This window comes from Thunnus thynnus, chromosome 16, assembly GCF_963924715.1.
Source record: "Thunnus thynnus chromosome 16, fThuThy2.1, whole genome shotgun sequence".
In the NCBI taxonomy this organism is placed as follows: Eukaryota; Metazoa; Chordata; class Actinopteri; order Scombriformes; family Scombridae; genus Thunnus; species Thunnus thynnus.
In genome coordinates this window covers 11,017,304-11,031,695 of record NC_089532.1, presented here as the reverse complement: position 1 = coordinate 11,031,695, position 14,392 = coordinate 11,017,304, and the positions used below count along the sequence as shown (strand labels likewise).

General features: G+C 37.7%; 4 gene segments (V, D, J or C); 3 read left to right on the top strand and 1 right to left on the bottom strand.

The window, feature by feature from the left end:
* Positions 1-220: 220 nt before the first annotated feature.
* On the bottom strand, positions 221-742 carry LOC137200176 (Ig kappa chain V region 3547-like). The segment is given in 2 exon segments: positions 221-531; positions 697-742. Coding segments are annotated over 2 exon segments (357 nt in total).
* Positions 743-4,334: 3,592 nt separating this feature from the next.
* LOC137200175 (immunoglobulin lambda constant 6-like) lies at positions 4,335-4,838 on the top strand. The segment is given in 1 exon segment: positions 4,335-4,838. A coding segment is annotated over 1 exon segment (405 nt).
* Positions 4,839-5,623: 785 nt separating this feature from the next.
* On the top strand, positions 5,624-8,573 carry LOC137200174 (Ig lambda-2 chain C region-like). The segment is given in 2 exon segments: positions 5,624-5,678; positions 8,251-8,573. Coding segments are annotated over 2 exon segments (378 nt in total).
* A 982-nt stretch (positions 8,574-9,555) lies between these two features.
* On the top strand, positions 9,556-13,939 carry LOC137200173 (immunoglobulin lambda constant 6-like). The segment is given in 2 exon segments: positions 9,556-9,625; positions 13,396-13,939. Coding segments are annotated over 2 exon segments (393 nt in total).
* Positions 13,940-14,392: the final 453 nt, after the last annotated feature.

Below are 14,392 nucleotides of genomic sequence, written 5' to 3'. Positions count from 1 at the left end.
ATTTAACTTAAAAACTGCAGGTTGGAAAATGTCTTTCAGTTTGTTTCAGTGTAATTTGGGTTCATTGTGGTTCTGCTTGATGACTCTTGTGTGTCAGAGTCACAGTGTTGTGTTCACTCGACCAGTTATCCTCATCACAGTCTCTTCACCAACCCTCTGCAGCTGCAGCAGGCCGTTTTCACTTCAGTCAAACTGAAGGAGGTTTTTGTACGGCTATAAATCACTGTGTGAACACTCCACCACCAGGGTAGCCCAGACAGTAGTAATCTCCAACATCTTCAGCCTGAACACCACTGATGGTCAGAGTGTAGCCAGAACCAGATCTACTGCCACTGAATCGAGATGGAGTTCCTGACTGTAGAGTTGAGGCTTTGTATATAAGAAGTTTGGGAGTTTGTCCAGGTTTCTGAAGGTACCAACTGAGATCAGCACCAATATCTGAACTCCCTGTGGCGCTGATGGTCACCGTCCCTCCAAGACTAACAGACTTGGATTTGTCAGTCTGAGTCAGAAAACTGTTGGCAGAAGACTCTGAAATGAGAAATGAAAAATCTTAAAGAGTAAATATTATAGCCAATAGCCAATGGAGGAGCAGTTCAGGTTGTGATCGGAGAGAAAAATAGAAAAGACATTTAAGCAAAAGTAAAAGGGAGAACACAGACTGGATTTGCACCAAACATTTTCAGAATCTCTCACCCTGACTCAGAAAACCCAACATGACCAGCAGAGTTATTGGCGACATCATCTTGATGCAGTTTTCAGTGTGAGTGCATGAAAACAGTTCAGACTCTCTGTGACACAAGAACTTAAACTCTGAGGAGCAGTGATGCATGAAAGTCATGCAAAATACATTTAAGAAGGCAAACACACACCTGTTGTTGTGAAACAGAAAGAGCAGAGGTGAGGAGGAGTGAGAGATCAACCTCTACAGAGGATCATTCTAATTCAAAGTTCATCCAGAAAACATTGACTTTATCCTCTTTATTATGTTGTTTAGGTTTTATGGCGCCACCTGCTGGCAGATTGGATGAACACTTAACTCAACAAGATCTGATCCAACATTTGATTGATTTTAATTTCTCTGTTTTCACAATCATTTTTATTATTTTTGTTGTTAGCACAAAGGCAGGAATTTAAACCCATTTTATCTCACTTTAGGGCCTGTTCAGCGTTTTAGGTGACCAACTCTTTCCCTTCACACTTAACAGGTGTCCACTCTAATTAAATTATGTTATATTGTATATTTGGTATTTGATTTATCTGAAAAGTTGAGTAATAAATTGAAGTTGATTGTTTGGTGTGCAGGATCTTAGACAGCCACTAAATGTTCTGTTTGGGCTGCTGTTAGTGTTAATAAAATGATCCTGTTAGCATAACTAATGTTTTAACAACCCTGTTAATAGAAGGATGAGTTTCAATGAGATAAGAGAAGAACATTATTAGAAAATGTTGGACTACATCCTGTGAGACAAGATGTGAGTAAACAACATGTTGTTGATTGATGTTTACAGAAAAAATCCCAAAGGAATAGTTTGACATCTTGGGAAATACAGTTATTTGATTTCTTGCCGAGAGGTAGATGAGAAGATCGACACCACTTTTTTATTTGTACATAAATATGGAGCTATGGCTCCTGTTTAGCTTAGCATTACAAATGTAAATAGGGTGAAACAGCTAGCTTGTCTGTAGGTAACAAAATCTGCCCATAAAACCTCTAAAGCTCACTAATTAATATCTGGCTTGTTTAATATTAACAAAAGCCAAAGTTTCTGCTGGTTGTCTGGCAACATCACATAAACCCCTGTTAAACCACAACTTGTCTTGCTTTTTCAATTTGTTTTTTGGGGGATTAAACAGGCAACATATAACATGTTAATTAATGAGCTTTAGAGGTACTGGTGGGCAGATTTTGTTGCCTTCAGACAGAGCCAGGCTAGCTGTTTCCCTCTGTTTCCAGTTGTTATGCTAAGCTAAGCTAACTGGCTACTGGCTCTTGCTTTGTCTTTAACTGACAGATATGAGAGTTTGTATCAGTCAACAAGACGGTGAATCAGCAAATATCTGTGAATGTCCAGTGAATAATGTTTTCAAGTGACAAACAACATGTTGATGTGTGTCTAAGTTTCTAGATTGTGGAAAATGTTCGGTTTTTTTGTTTTTTTTCCACAACTTCTGATATCACTGTATGTGGAAAATGAACATCATGATGGTTAGTTTCAATGTCAGTTTCACACTTTTTGACATGGAATAAAAGGAAGATATTTAAAAATATAAAATATGCCAATATATTCATGTGTACATGTTGTTTGTGATTGGTACAGTTTGTGCTTGGTGAGGTTACTGTCAGCTCTGTGTTCAGTGGTCTGTGTCAGAGTCTCTTCCTCTTCAGCAGCTGCAGTCGGTTCCTGCTGTAACAGCTCAGTGTCTCTGCAGTCTGACTGAGGGAGGTTTTTGTACGACTACAAATCACTGTGTGAACACTGGCCCACTGTGGTAACTCTGACAGTAGTAAACTGCTGCATCTTCAGTCTGAACTCCACTGATGGTCAAAGAGAAGTCAGACCTGCTTCCACTGCCACTAAACCGAGCTGGTGTTCCTGATACACGTTTGCTTGCATAATATATTAGGAGTTTTGTAGTCTGTCCAGATTTCTGTTGATACCAGAACATAGCATCTCCATCACTATATCTATAAACAGCCTGGCTGGTTTTACAGGTCAGAGTGGCAGTGGATCCTGGAGTAGATGTCACTACTGGAGGTTGAGTCACAGTCACCTGACCGCTGCATCCTGCAGACAGAAACAAATCTTTCATTTATCAGCAGAAATAAATGACAGAAAAGGAAACACATCATGTTTGAAATGTTGCTGAGTGAATGAACCTGTAAAACAGCAGCAGGCCAGCGTCCAGATGAGGATGGTGATGAGAGTCATGGTGGTTGTGCTTTCTGCTGTGTTGACTGACAGATCTGAGTCCTGCAGTGTTGAACTCACAGGACTATAAACCTTCTCAGTTCACTGGAGGATCAGCTGACGATGCAAAGCCTCCTCTCTATGGAAATGATTTCTCTGCTCTCAACAGACTGAAGGCAACGTGGGACACAAAATCAGGAGAAATACTGTTTGGATTTACACCATCTATGATCTTAATGGAATAAAATAACTTCTTTTGGAAACAAATTTGAGGATTTACAACATTTGTTTCAATGGGAGTGGTTGGTATCTATTTATTTAATTTGTTTTACAAACAAGGTTTCACAAATACACTATATACTCATTCTGTAATTTATGATTAATTATATTTATGATTATTTAGAAGTGTTGTGTTTATTTAACATTGTCTCAAATATGTAACATGTTTACAATCTGAATTTGTTACAGGGCAAATCAACCTGTTTTGTGTCACTTGTACAAAATTTCAAAAAAATGATGTAAAATATTTTGATTCATGAGGAAATTTAAAACTAAATCAATGAAAACATTTTATACATTTGATAAAATGTTAATTATCCAGTTTTAGTAGAAAATAAAGTGACTTTTCAGTGGATAGATGCTTGTTCACAGTGCAGGAGGTTTTTGTACGGCCACTTAATGAGTTTGTATCACTGTGGTTGACTTTTGGTGGAGGAACCAAACTCATCGTTGACTGTAAGTACCAGAGATTTATTACTTTTCACAATATATAGAATTTATACCTTTTATCAAATATTTCATGACACTGTGATTAAGTTCAGTGTTTGCATGATTTTCTGTTTCTTGTAATTAATCAAACAAGGCTGATCTCACAATCTGAGAAGAAACTTTGCAGAGATCAAAATTCATTCAGTATTTAAGATAATACATTTTTGGATAAAAAAGATAAAAATACATTTTCTAATATACTATTTTTACGATGACTTTTAACTTTTATTTAACTTTTAAATATTATCTGCATTCAAATGTTTGACAACAAAATTTGGGGGGAAAAAGCAAAGATTTATCTACGAAACATCAGTAGTTTTTTTTTTTTTTAATTTACTTATTTTGATCATCCAAACTGTTTTTAAAATCTATTGTTGTTTACCGCTAATATGATTTTATCAGTTAATGCAGCTCAGCTTTGTGTTCACGGTTCACTTATTTCACATGTAGTGAAAAGGAAGTGAAAGAGACAGATGACAAAGTTTTAACTGTATTCACATGAGTGTTTCACTTCTGTCAGTTTAAACACAAGAAAATGAATTATTCACTGTCTCACATTATGAAACAGATATGAAGATCATCATCAATAATTATTATCAATGAACCTTTTTCACTGCATTGAACTCATGTGTCTGATGGTCTGATTCTTAGTGTATGAGTGCAACAGCAGCACAAGCTCTAAAGTTTTCCGTCTTTGTCTTTTCTCCCCCCTCTCCTCCCCCTCTCTCTCCTCCAGTGGGTGTGGTGCGGCCCACCCTGACCGTCCTCCCCCCCTCCAGAGAGCAGCTGCAGCAGGGCAGTGCCACACTGGTGTGTCTGTCCAGCGGGGGCTTCCCCTCAGCCTGGAGGCTGGACTGGAAGGTGGGGGGCAGCAGCAGCTCCTCAGGGGTGTCACACGGCTCGGAGGTCCTGGGGAGGGACGGCCACTACAGCCGGAGCAGCACCCTGAGCCTCTCTGCAGACCAGTGGAGGAAGGTGGGCTCAGTGAGCTGTGAGGCCAGTCTGAGTGGACAGACCCCTGTCACTCAAACCCTGGACCCTGACCGCTGCTCAGAGTAGAGCTTCAGCAACACTTCCTGTCTGGAAATGATGCTTCTTTTTCTTTGCCAGAGATCTTGATGAAGCTACAGATCTTCTCTGTTCAGCTGTTTCTGCAAGTTTCACGTCTCTCTACTCAGTGTTTTAATGTGCATGTTGCTTTCTAATACTGATCTTCCTTATATTCTGCTTTATGTTCATTACTTTTCAAATGAAACTTGATATTCTGAGTTTCACTCCAAGAGAAATTATTCATACATTCAAAATGTGGAATGAACATTGAACCATTATTCAATAAAACTGTTGATTATAATGAGTCAGTGTGTTTGTATTTCTTTTAAAATCAATTCATTATGAAAAATAGCTTCTTGATCATCCAAATATCATCATTCCTGATGTTATAATACTGTATATCTAATAGTACAAGAGATGGTTGCTTTTTTATTAACTAGTGACATTAATTTTGAGTATGAAATCATTTGGAATTTTAAAATGTGGAATAATAAATTGGAAAGCTTTATTTCCTTTTGGGCTGTAGTTGTATTATTTTGTTCTGCATTAGTGGAAAATCTGTCAAATATTTGTTTCTATTGGTGGCTATACTCTAACAAGAGCTAAATGTTTCCAGCTTACTCATAAAGATATTGAATAAACTGACAAGAACTGAAGTTTTAACTGTAAATGCAAGAGGGTCTTTCAGTATGTGTCAGTTTTATTTGGGTTGATTGTGGTTCTGCTTGATGACTCTTGTGTGTCAGAGTCACAGTGTTGTGTTCACTCCACCAGTTATCCTCATCACAGTCTCTTCATCAACCCTCTGCAGCTGCAGCAGGCCGTTTTCACTTCAGTCAAACTGAAGGAGGTTTTTGTACGGCTCTAAATCACTGTGTGAACGCGTCATCACTATGCCAGCCCAGACAGTAGTAATCTCCAACATCTTCAACCTGAACACCACTGATGGTCAGAGTGTACATCAGGTGTCTACTCTAATTAAAGTATGTTATATTGTATATTTGGTATTTGATTTATCTGAAAAGTTGAGTAATAAGTTGCTAGCTGTTTCCCTCTGTTTCCAGTTGTTATGCTAAGCTAAGCTAACTGGCTACTGGCTCTTGCTTTGTCTTTAACTGACAGATATGAGAGTTTGTATCAGTCAACAAGACAGTGAATCAGCAAATATCTGAGAATGTCCAGTGAATAATGTTTTCAAGTGACAAACAACATGTTGATGTGTGTCTAAGTTTCTAGATTGTGGAAAATGTTCCGTTTTTTTTTTTTTCTTCTGAAATCACTGTATGTGGAAAATGAACATCATGATGGTTAGTTTCAATGTCAGTTTCACACTTTTTGACATGGAATAAAAGGAAGATATTTAAAAATATAAAATATGCCAATATATTCATGTGTACATGTTGTTTGTGATTGGTACAGTTTGTGCTTGGTGAGGTTACTGTCAGCTCTGTGTTCAGTGGTCTGTGTCAGAGTCTCTTCCTCTTCAGCAGCTGCAGTCGGTTCCTGCTGTAACAGCTCAGTGTCTCTGCAGTCTGACTGAGGGAGGTTTTTGTACGACTACAAATCACTGTGTGAACACCGGCCCACTATGGAAACTCTGACAGTAGTAAACTGCTGCATCTTCAGTCTGAACTCCACTGATGATCAAAGTGAAGTCAGACCTGCTTCCACTGCCACTAAACCGAGCTGGTGTTCCTGAATGACGTGTGCTTGCATATTTTATTAGGAGTTTTGGAGTCTGTCCAGATTTCTGTTGATACCAGAACATATAATCTCCAAAACTATTTCTAAAAACAGCCTGGCTGGTTTTACAGGTCAGAGTGACAGTGGATCCTGGAGTAGATGTCACTACTGGAGGTTGAGTCACAGTCACCTGACCGCTGCATCCTGCAGACAGAAACAAATCTTTCATTTATCAGCAGAAATTAATGACAGAAAAGGAAACACATCATGTTTGAAATGTTGCTGAGTGAATGAACCTGTAAAACAGCAGCAGGCCAGCGTCCAGATGAGGATGGTGATGAGAGTCATGGTGGTTGTGCTTTCTGCTGTGTTGACTGACAGATCTGAGTCCTGCAGTGTTGAACTCACAGGACTATAAACCTTCTCAGTTCACTGGAGGATCAGCTGACGATGCAAAGCCTCCTCTCTATGGAAATGATTTCTCTGCTCTCAACAGACTGAAGGCAACGTGGGACACAAAATCAGGAGAAATACTGTTTGGATTTACACCATCTATGATCTTAATGGAAAATTATATTTATAGAAGTGCAGTTGAGGATTTATGGAAAAGTTTGTGTCGACTGTGATTGGTATGATGTGTCTGTTTTTCTATTTATACGTATTACCATATATAAATTATATTTTTCAGTTTTGCTTAATATAAGTTTATAAATCATTATTATTATTACGCATCATGTTCATTTAACTATGTATCAACTGATTAAATTGTGAAACAAACGACTTTGTTACAAGGAGACTGTAATCGGTTCTCTACCATGTGTAGAAAAATTAAAGAAAAATTAAAGAAATAGTCTTGTTTTATATAATAATTTCGATCTATATTATTAAAAAAGTGTTGTAGATTCAATAAAGTATAATTTTTTCTTTGTTGTTTTAAAAAGCAGAGTTTTTTCAGTGGATAGATGCTTGTTCACAGTGTAGGAGGTTTTTGTACGGCCACTTAATGAGTTTGTATCACTGTGGTCCACTTTTGGTGGAGGAACCAAACTCATCGTTGACTGTAAGTACCAGAGATTTATTACTTTTTATATATAGCATTTATAACTTTTATCAAATGTTAAATGAGAAGGTGATCAACTTCAGTGTTTGCATGTTTTTAAAAAAGTGAATTTTGTTATTAATCAAACAAGGCTGATCTCACAATCTGAGAAGAAACTTTGCAGAGATCAAAATTCATTCAGTATTTAAGATAATACATTTTTGGATAAAAAAGATAAACATACATTTTCTAATATACTATTTTTACGATGACTTTTAACTTTTATTTAACTTTTAAATATTATCTGCATTCAAATGTTTGACAACAATATTTGGGGGAAGAAAAATAAAGATTTATCTACGAAACATCAGTAGTTTTTTGGGGTTTTTTTTAAATTCACTTATTTTGATCATCCAAACTGTTTTTAAAATCTATTGTTGTTTACCGCTAATATGATTTTATCAGTTAATGCAGCTCAGCTTTGTGTTCACAGTTCATTTATTTCACATGTAGTGAAAAGGAAGTGAAAGAGACAGATGACAAAGTTTTAACTGTATTCAGATGAGTGTTTCACTTCTGTCAGTTTAAACACAAGAAAATGAATTATTCACTGTCTCACATTATGAAACAGATATGAAGATGTCATCAATAATTATTATCAATGAACCTTTTTCACTGCATTGAACTCATGTGTCTGATGGTCTGATTCTTAGTGTATGAGTGCAACAGCAGCACAAGCTCTAAAGTTTTCCGTCTTTGTCTTTTCTCCCCCCTCTCCTCCCCCTCTCTCTCCTCCAGTGGGTGTGGTGCGGCCCACCCTGACCGTCCTCCCCCCCTCCAGAGAGCAGCTGCAGCAGGGCAGTGCCACACTGGTGTGTCTGTCCAGCGGGGGCTTCCCCTCAGCCTGGAGGCTGGACTGGAAGGTGGGGGGCAGAAGCAGCTCCTCAGGGGTGTCACACGGCGCGGAGGTCCTGGGGAGGGACGGCCACTACAGCCGGAGCAGCACCCTGAGCCTCTCTGCAGACCAGTGGAGGAAGGTGGGCTCAGTGAGCTGTGAGGCCAGTCTGAGTGGACAGACCCCTGTCACTCAAACCCTGGACCCTGACCGCTGCTCAGAGTAGAGCTTCAGCCACACTTCCTGTCTGGAAATGATGCTTCTTTTTCTTTGCTAGAGATCTTGATGAAGCTACAGATCTTCTCTGTTCAGCTGTTTCTGCAAGTTTCACATCTCTCTACTCAGTGTTTTAATGTGCATGTTGCTTTCTAATACTGATCTTCCTTATATTCTGCTTTATGTTCATTACTTTTCAAATGAAACTTAATATTCTTAGTTTCACTCCAAGAGAAATTATTCATACATGTAAAGTGTGAAATGAACATTGAACCATTATTCAATAAAACTGTTGATTATAATGAGTCAGTGTGTTTGTATTTCTTTTAAAATCAATTCGTTATGAAAAATAGCTTCTTGATCATCCAAATATCATCATTCCTGATGTTATAATACTGTATATCTAATAATACAAGAGATGGTTGCTTTTTTATTAACTAGTGACATTAATTTTGAGTATGAAATCATTTGGAATTTTAAAATGTGGAATAATAAATTGGAAAGCTTTATTTCCTTTTGGGCTGTAGTTGTATTATTTTGTTCTGCATTAGTGGAAAATCTGTCAAATATTTGTTTCTATTGGTGGCTATACTCTAACAAGAGCTAAATGTTTCCAGCTTACTCATAAAGATATTGAATAAACTGACAAGAACTGAAGTTTTAACTGTAAATGTAAGAGGGTCTTTCAGTATGTGTCAGTTTTATTTGGGTTGATTGTGGTTCTGCTTGATGACTCTTGTGTGTCAGAGTCACAGTGTTGTGTTCACTCCACCAGTTATCCTCATCACAGTCTCTTCATCAACCCTCTGCAGCTGCAGCAGGCCGTTTTCACTTCAGTCAAACTGAAGGAGGTTTTTGTACGACTCTAAATCACTGTGTGAACGTTAAATCAGTATGGGCACCAAGACAGTAGTAATCTCCAACATCTTCAGCCTGAACACCACTGATGGTCAGAGCGAAGTCAAAACCAGAACTACTGCCACTGAATCGAGATGGAGTTCCTGAGTTTAGAGTGGAATCGTCGTATATTAGAAGTTTGGGAGCTTGTCCAGGTTTCTGAAGGTACCAACTGACATAAGCAATATCTGAACTCCCTGTGGCGCTGATGGTCACCGTCCCTCCAAGACTAACAGACTTGGATTTGTCAGTCTGAGTCAGAAATTTGTTGGCAGAAGACTCTGAAATGAGAAATGAAAAATCTTAAACAGTAAATATTTTAGCCAATAGCCAATGGAGAAGCAGTTCAGGTTGTGATGGGAGAGAAAAATAGAAAAGACATTTAAGCAAAAGTAAAAGGGAGAACACAGACTGGATTTGCACCAAACATTTTCAGAATCTCTCACCCTGACTCAGAAAACCCAACATGACCAGCAGAGTTATTGGCGACATCATCTTGATGCAGTTTTCAGTGTGAGTGCATGAAAGCAGTTCAGACTCTCTGTGACACAAGAACTTAAACTCTGAGGAGCAGTGATGCATGAAAGTCATGCAAAATACATTTAAGAAGGCAAACACACACCTGTTGTTGTGAAACAGAAAGAGCAGAGGTGAGGAGGAGTGAGAGATCAACCTCTACAGAGGATCATTTTAATTCAAAGTTCATCCAGAAAACATTGACTTTATCCTCTTTATTATGTTGTTTAGGTTTTATGGTGCCATCTGCTGGAATATTGGATAAACATTTATCTCAGTAACTCAGTTTTTCCACAAACATTTTTATTATTCTTGTTGTTAGCACAAAGGCAGGAATTTAAACCCATTTTATCTCACTTTAGGGCCTGCTCAGAGTTTTAGGTGACCAACTCTTTCCCTTCACACTTAACAGGTTTCTACTCTAATTAAAGTATGTTATATTGTATATTTGGTATTTGATTTATCTGAAAAGTTGAGTAATAAGTTGAAGTTGATTGTTTGGTGTGCAGGATCTTAGACAGCCACTAAATGTTCTGTTTGGGCTGCTTTTTGTGTTAATAAAATGATACTGTTAGCATAAATAATGTTTTAACAACCCTGTTAATAGAAGGATGAGTTTCAATGAGATAAGAGAAGAACATTATTAGAAAATGTTGGACTACATCCTGTGAGACAAGATGTGAGTAAACAACATGTTGTTGATTGATGTTTACAGAAAAAATCCCAAAGGAATAGTTTGACATCTTGGGAAATACAGTTATTTGATTTCTTGCCGAGAGGTAGATGAGAAGATCGATACCACTTTTTTATTTGTACATAAATATGGAGCTATGGCTCCTGGTTAGCTTAGCATTACAAATGTAAATAGGGAGAAACAGCTCGTTGAGTGAGCAGATTTTGTTGCCTTCAGACAGAGCCAGGCTAGCTGTTTCCCTCTGTTTCCAGTTGTTATGCTAAGCTAAGCTAACTGGCTACTGGCTCTTGCTTTGTCTTTAACTGACAGATATGAGAGTTTGTATCAGTCAACAAGACAGTGAATCAGCAAATATCTGAGAATGTCCAGTGAATAATGTTTTCAAGTGACAAACAACATGTTGATGTGTGTCTAAGTTTCTAGATTGTGGAAAATGTTCAGTTTTTTTTTTTTTCACAACTTCTGATATCACTGTATGTGGAAAATGAACATCATGATGGTTAGTTTCAATGTCAGTTTCACACTTTTTGACATGGAATAAAAGGAAGATATTTAAAAATATAAAATATGCCAATATATTCATGTATACATGTTGTTTGTGATTGGTACAGTTTGTGCTTGGTGAGGTTACTGTCAGCTCTGTGTTCAGTGGTCTGTGTCAGAGTCTCTTCCTCTTCAGCAGCTGCAGTCGGTTCCTGCTGTAACAGCTCAGTGTCTCTGCAGTCTGACTGAGGGAGGTTTTTGTACGACTACAAATCACTGTGTGATCGGCCAGTCACTGCCTACATTATGGAGACTCTGACAGTAGTAAACTGCTGCATCTTCAGTCTGAACTCCACTGATGGTCAAAGAGAAGTCAGACCTGCTTCCACTGCCACTAAACCGAGCTGGTGTTCCTGATTCACGTGTGCTTGCAAATTTTATTAGGAGTTTTGGAGCCTGTCCAGATTTCTGTTGATACCAGAACATATAATCTCCACTACTTCCTCTATAAACAGCCTGGCTGGTTTTACAGGTCAGAGTGACAGTGGATCCTGGAGTAAATGTCACTACTGGAGGTTGAGTCACAGTCACCTGAACGCTGCATCCTGCAGACAGAAACAAATCTTTCATTTATCAGCAGAAATTAATGACAGAAAAGGAAACACATCATGTTTGAAATGTTGCTGAGTGAATAAACCTGTAAAACAGCAGCAGGCCAGCGTCCAGATGAGGATGGTGATGAGAGTCATGGTGGTTGTGCTTTCTGCTGTGTTGACTGACAGATCTGAGTCCTGAAGTGTTGAACTCACAGGACTATAAACCTTCTCAGTTCACTGGAGGATCAGCTGACGATGCAAAGCCTCCTCTCTATGGAAATGATTTCTCTGCTCTCAACAGACTGAAGGCAACATGGGACACAAAATCAGGAGAAATACTGTTTGGATTTACACCATCTATGATCTTAATGGAATAAAATAACTTCTTTGGAAACAAATTTGAGGATTTACAACATTTGTTTCAATGGGAGTGGTTGGTATCTATTTATTCAATTTGTTTTACAAACAAGGTTTCACAAATACACTATATACTCATTCTGTAATTTATGATTAATTATATTTATGATTATTTAGAAATGTTGTGTTTATTTAACATTGTCTCAAATATGTAACATGTTTACAATCTGAATTTGTTACAGGGCAAATCAACCTGTTTTGTGTCACTTGTACAAAATTTCAAAAAAATGATGTAAAATATTTTGATTCATGAGGAAATTTAAAACCAAATCAATGAAAACATTTTATACATTTGATAAAATGTTAATTATCCAGTTTTAGCAGAAAATAAAGTGACTTTTCAGTGGATAGATGCTTGTTCACAGTGCAGGAGGTTTTTGTACGGCCACTTAATGAGTTTGTATCACTGTGGTTGACTTTTGGTGGAGGAACCAAACTCATCGTTGACTGTAAGTACCAGAGATTTATTACTTTTTACAATATATAGAATTTATACCTTTTATCAAATATTTCATGCCACTGTGATTAAGTTCAGTGTTTGCATGATTTTCTGTTTTTTGTTATTAATCAAACAAGGCTGATCTCACAATCTGAGAAGAAACTTTGCAGAGATCAAAATTCACTCAGTATTTAAGATAATACATTTTTGGATAAAAAAGATGAACATACATTTTCTAATATATTATTTTTACGATGACTTTTAACTTTTATTTAACTTTTAAATATTATCTGCATTCAAATGTTTGACAACAATATTTGGGGGGGAAAAAAGCAAAGATTTATCTATGAAACATCAGTAGTTTTTTTTGTTTGTTTTTTAAAATTTACTTATTTTGATCATCCAAACTGTTTTTAAAATCTATTGTTGTTTACCATTAATATGATTTTATCACTTAATGCAGCTCAGCTTTGTGTTCACGGTTCATTTATTTCACATTAGTAGTGAAAAGGAAGTGAAAGAGACAGATGACAAAGTTTTAACTGTATTCACATGAGTGTTTCACTTCTGTCAGTTCAAAACACAAGAAAATGAATTATTCACTGTCTCACATTATGAAACAGATATGAAGATGTCATCAATAATTATTATCAATGAACCTTTTTCACTGCATTGAACTCATGTGTCTGATGGTCTGATTCTTAGTGTATGAGTGCAACATCAGCACAAGCTCTAAAGTTTTCCGTCTTTGTCTTTTCTCCCCCCTCTCCTCCCCCTCTCTCTCCTCCAGTGGGTGTGGTGCGGCCCACCCTGACCGTCCTCCCCCCCTCCAGAGAGCAGCTGCAGCAGGGCAGTGCCACACTGGTGTGTCTGTCCAGCGGGGGCTTCCCCTCAGCCTGGAGGCTGGACTGGAAGGTGGGGGGCAGCAGCAGCTCCTCAGGGGTGTCACACAGCCTGGAGGTCCTGGGGAGGGACGGCCACTACAGCCGGAGCAGCACCCTGAGCCTCTCTGCAGACCAGTGGAGGAAAGTGGGCTCAGTGAGCTGTGAGGCCAGTCTGAGTGGACAGACCCCTGTCACTCAAACCCTGGACCCTGACCGCTGCTCAGAGTAGAGCTTCAGCAACACTTCCTGTCTGGAAATGATGCTTCTTTTTCTTTGCCAGAGATCTTGATGAAGCTACAGATCTTCTCTGTTCAGCTGTTTCTGCAAGTTTCACATCTCTCTACTCAGTGTTTTAATGTGCATGTTGCTTTCTAATACTGATCTTCCTTATATTCTGCTTTATGTTCATTACTTTTCAAATGAAACTTGATATTCTGAGTTTCACTCCAAGACAAATTATTCATACATTCAAAATGTGGAATGAACATTGAACCATTATTCAATAAAACTGTTGATTATAATGAGTCAGTGTGTTTGTATTTCTTTTAAAATCAATTTGTTATGAAAAATAGCTTCTTGATCATCCAAATATCATCATTCCTGATGTTATAATACTGTATATCTAATAGTACAAGAGATGGTTGCTTTTTTATTAACTAGTGACATTAATTTTGAGTATGAAATCATTTGGAATTTTAAAATGTGGAATAATAAATTGGAAAGCTTTATTTCCTTTTGGGCTGTAGTTGTATTATTTTGTTCTGCATTAGTGGAAAATCTGTCAAATATTTGTTTCTATTGGTGGCTATACTCTAACAAGAGCTAAATGTTTCCAGCTTACTCATAAAGATATTGAATAAACTGACGAGAACTGAAGTTTTAACTGTAAATGTAAGAGGGTCT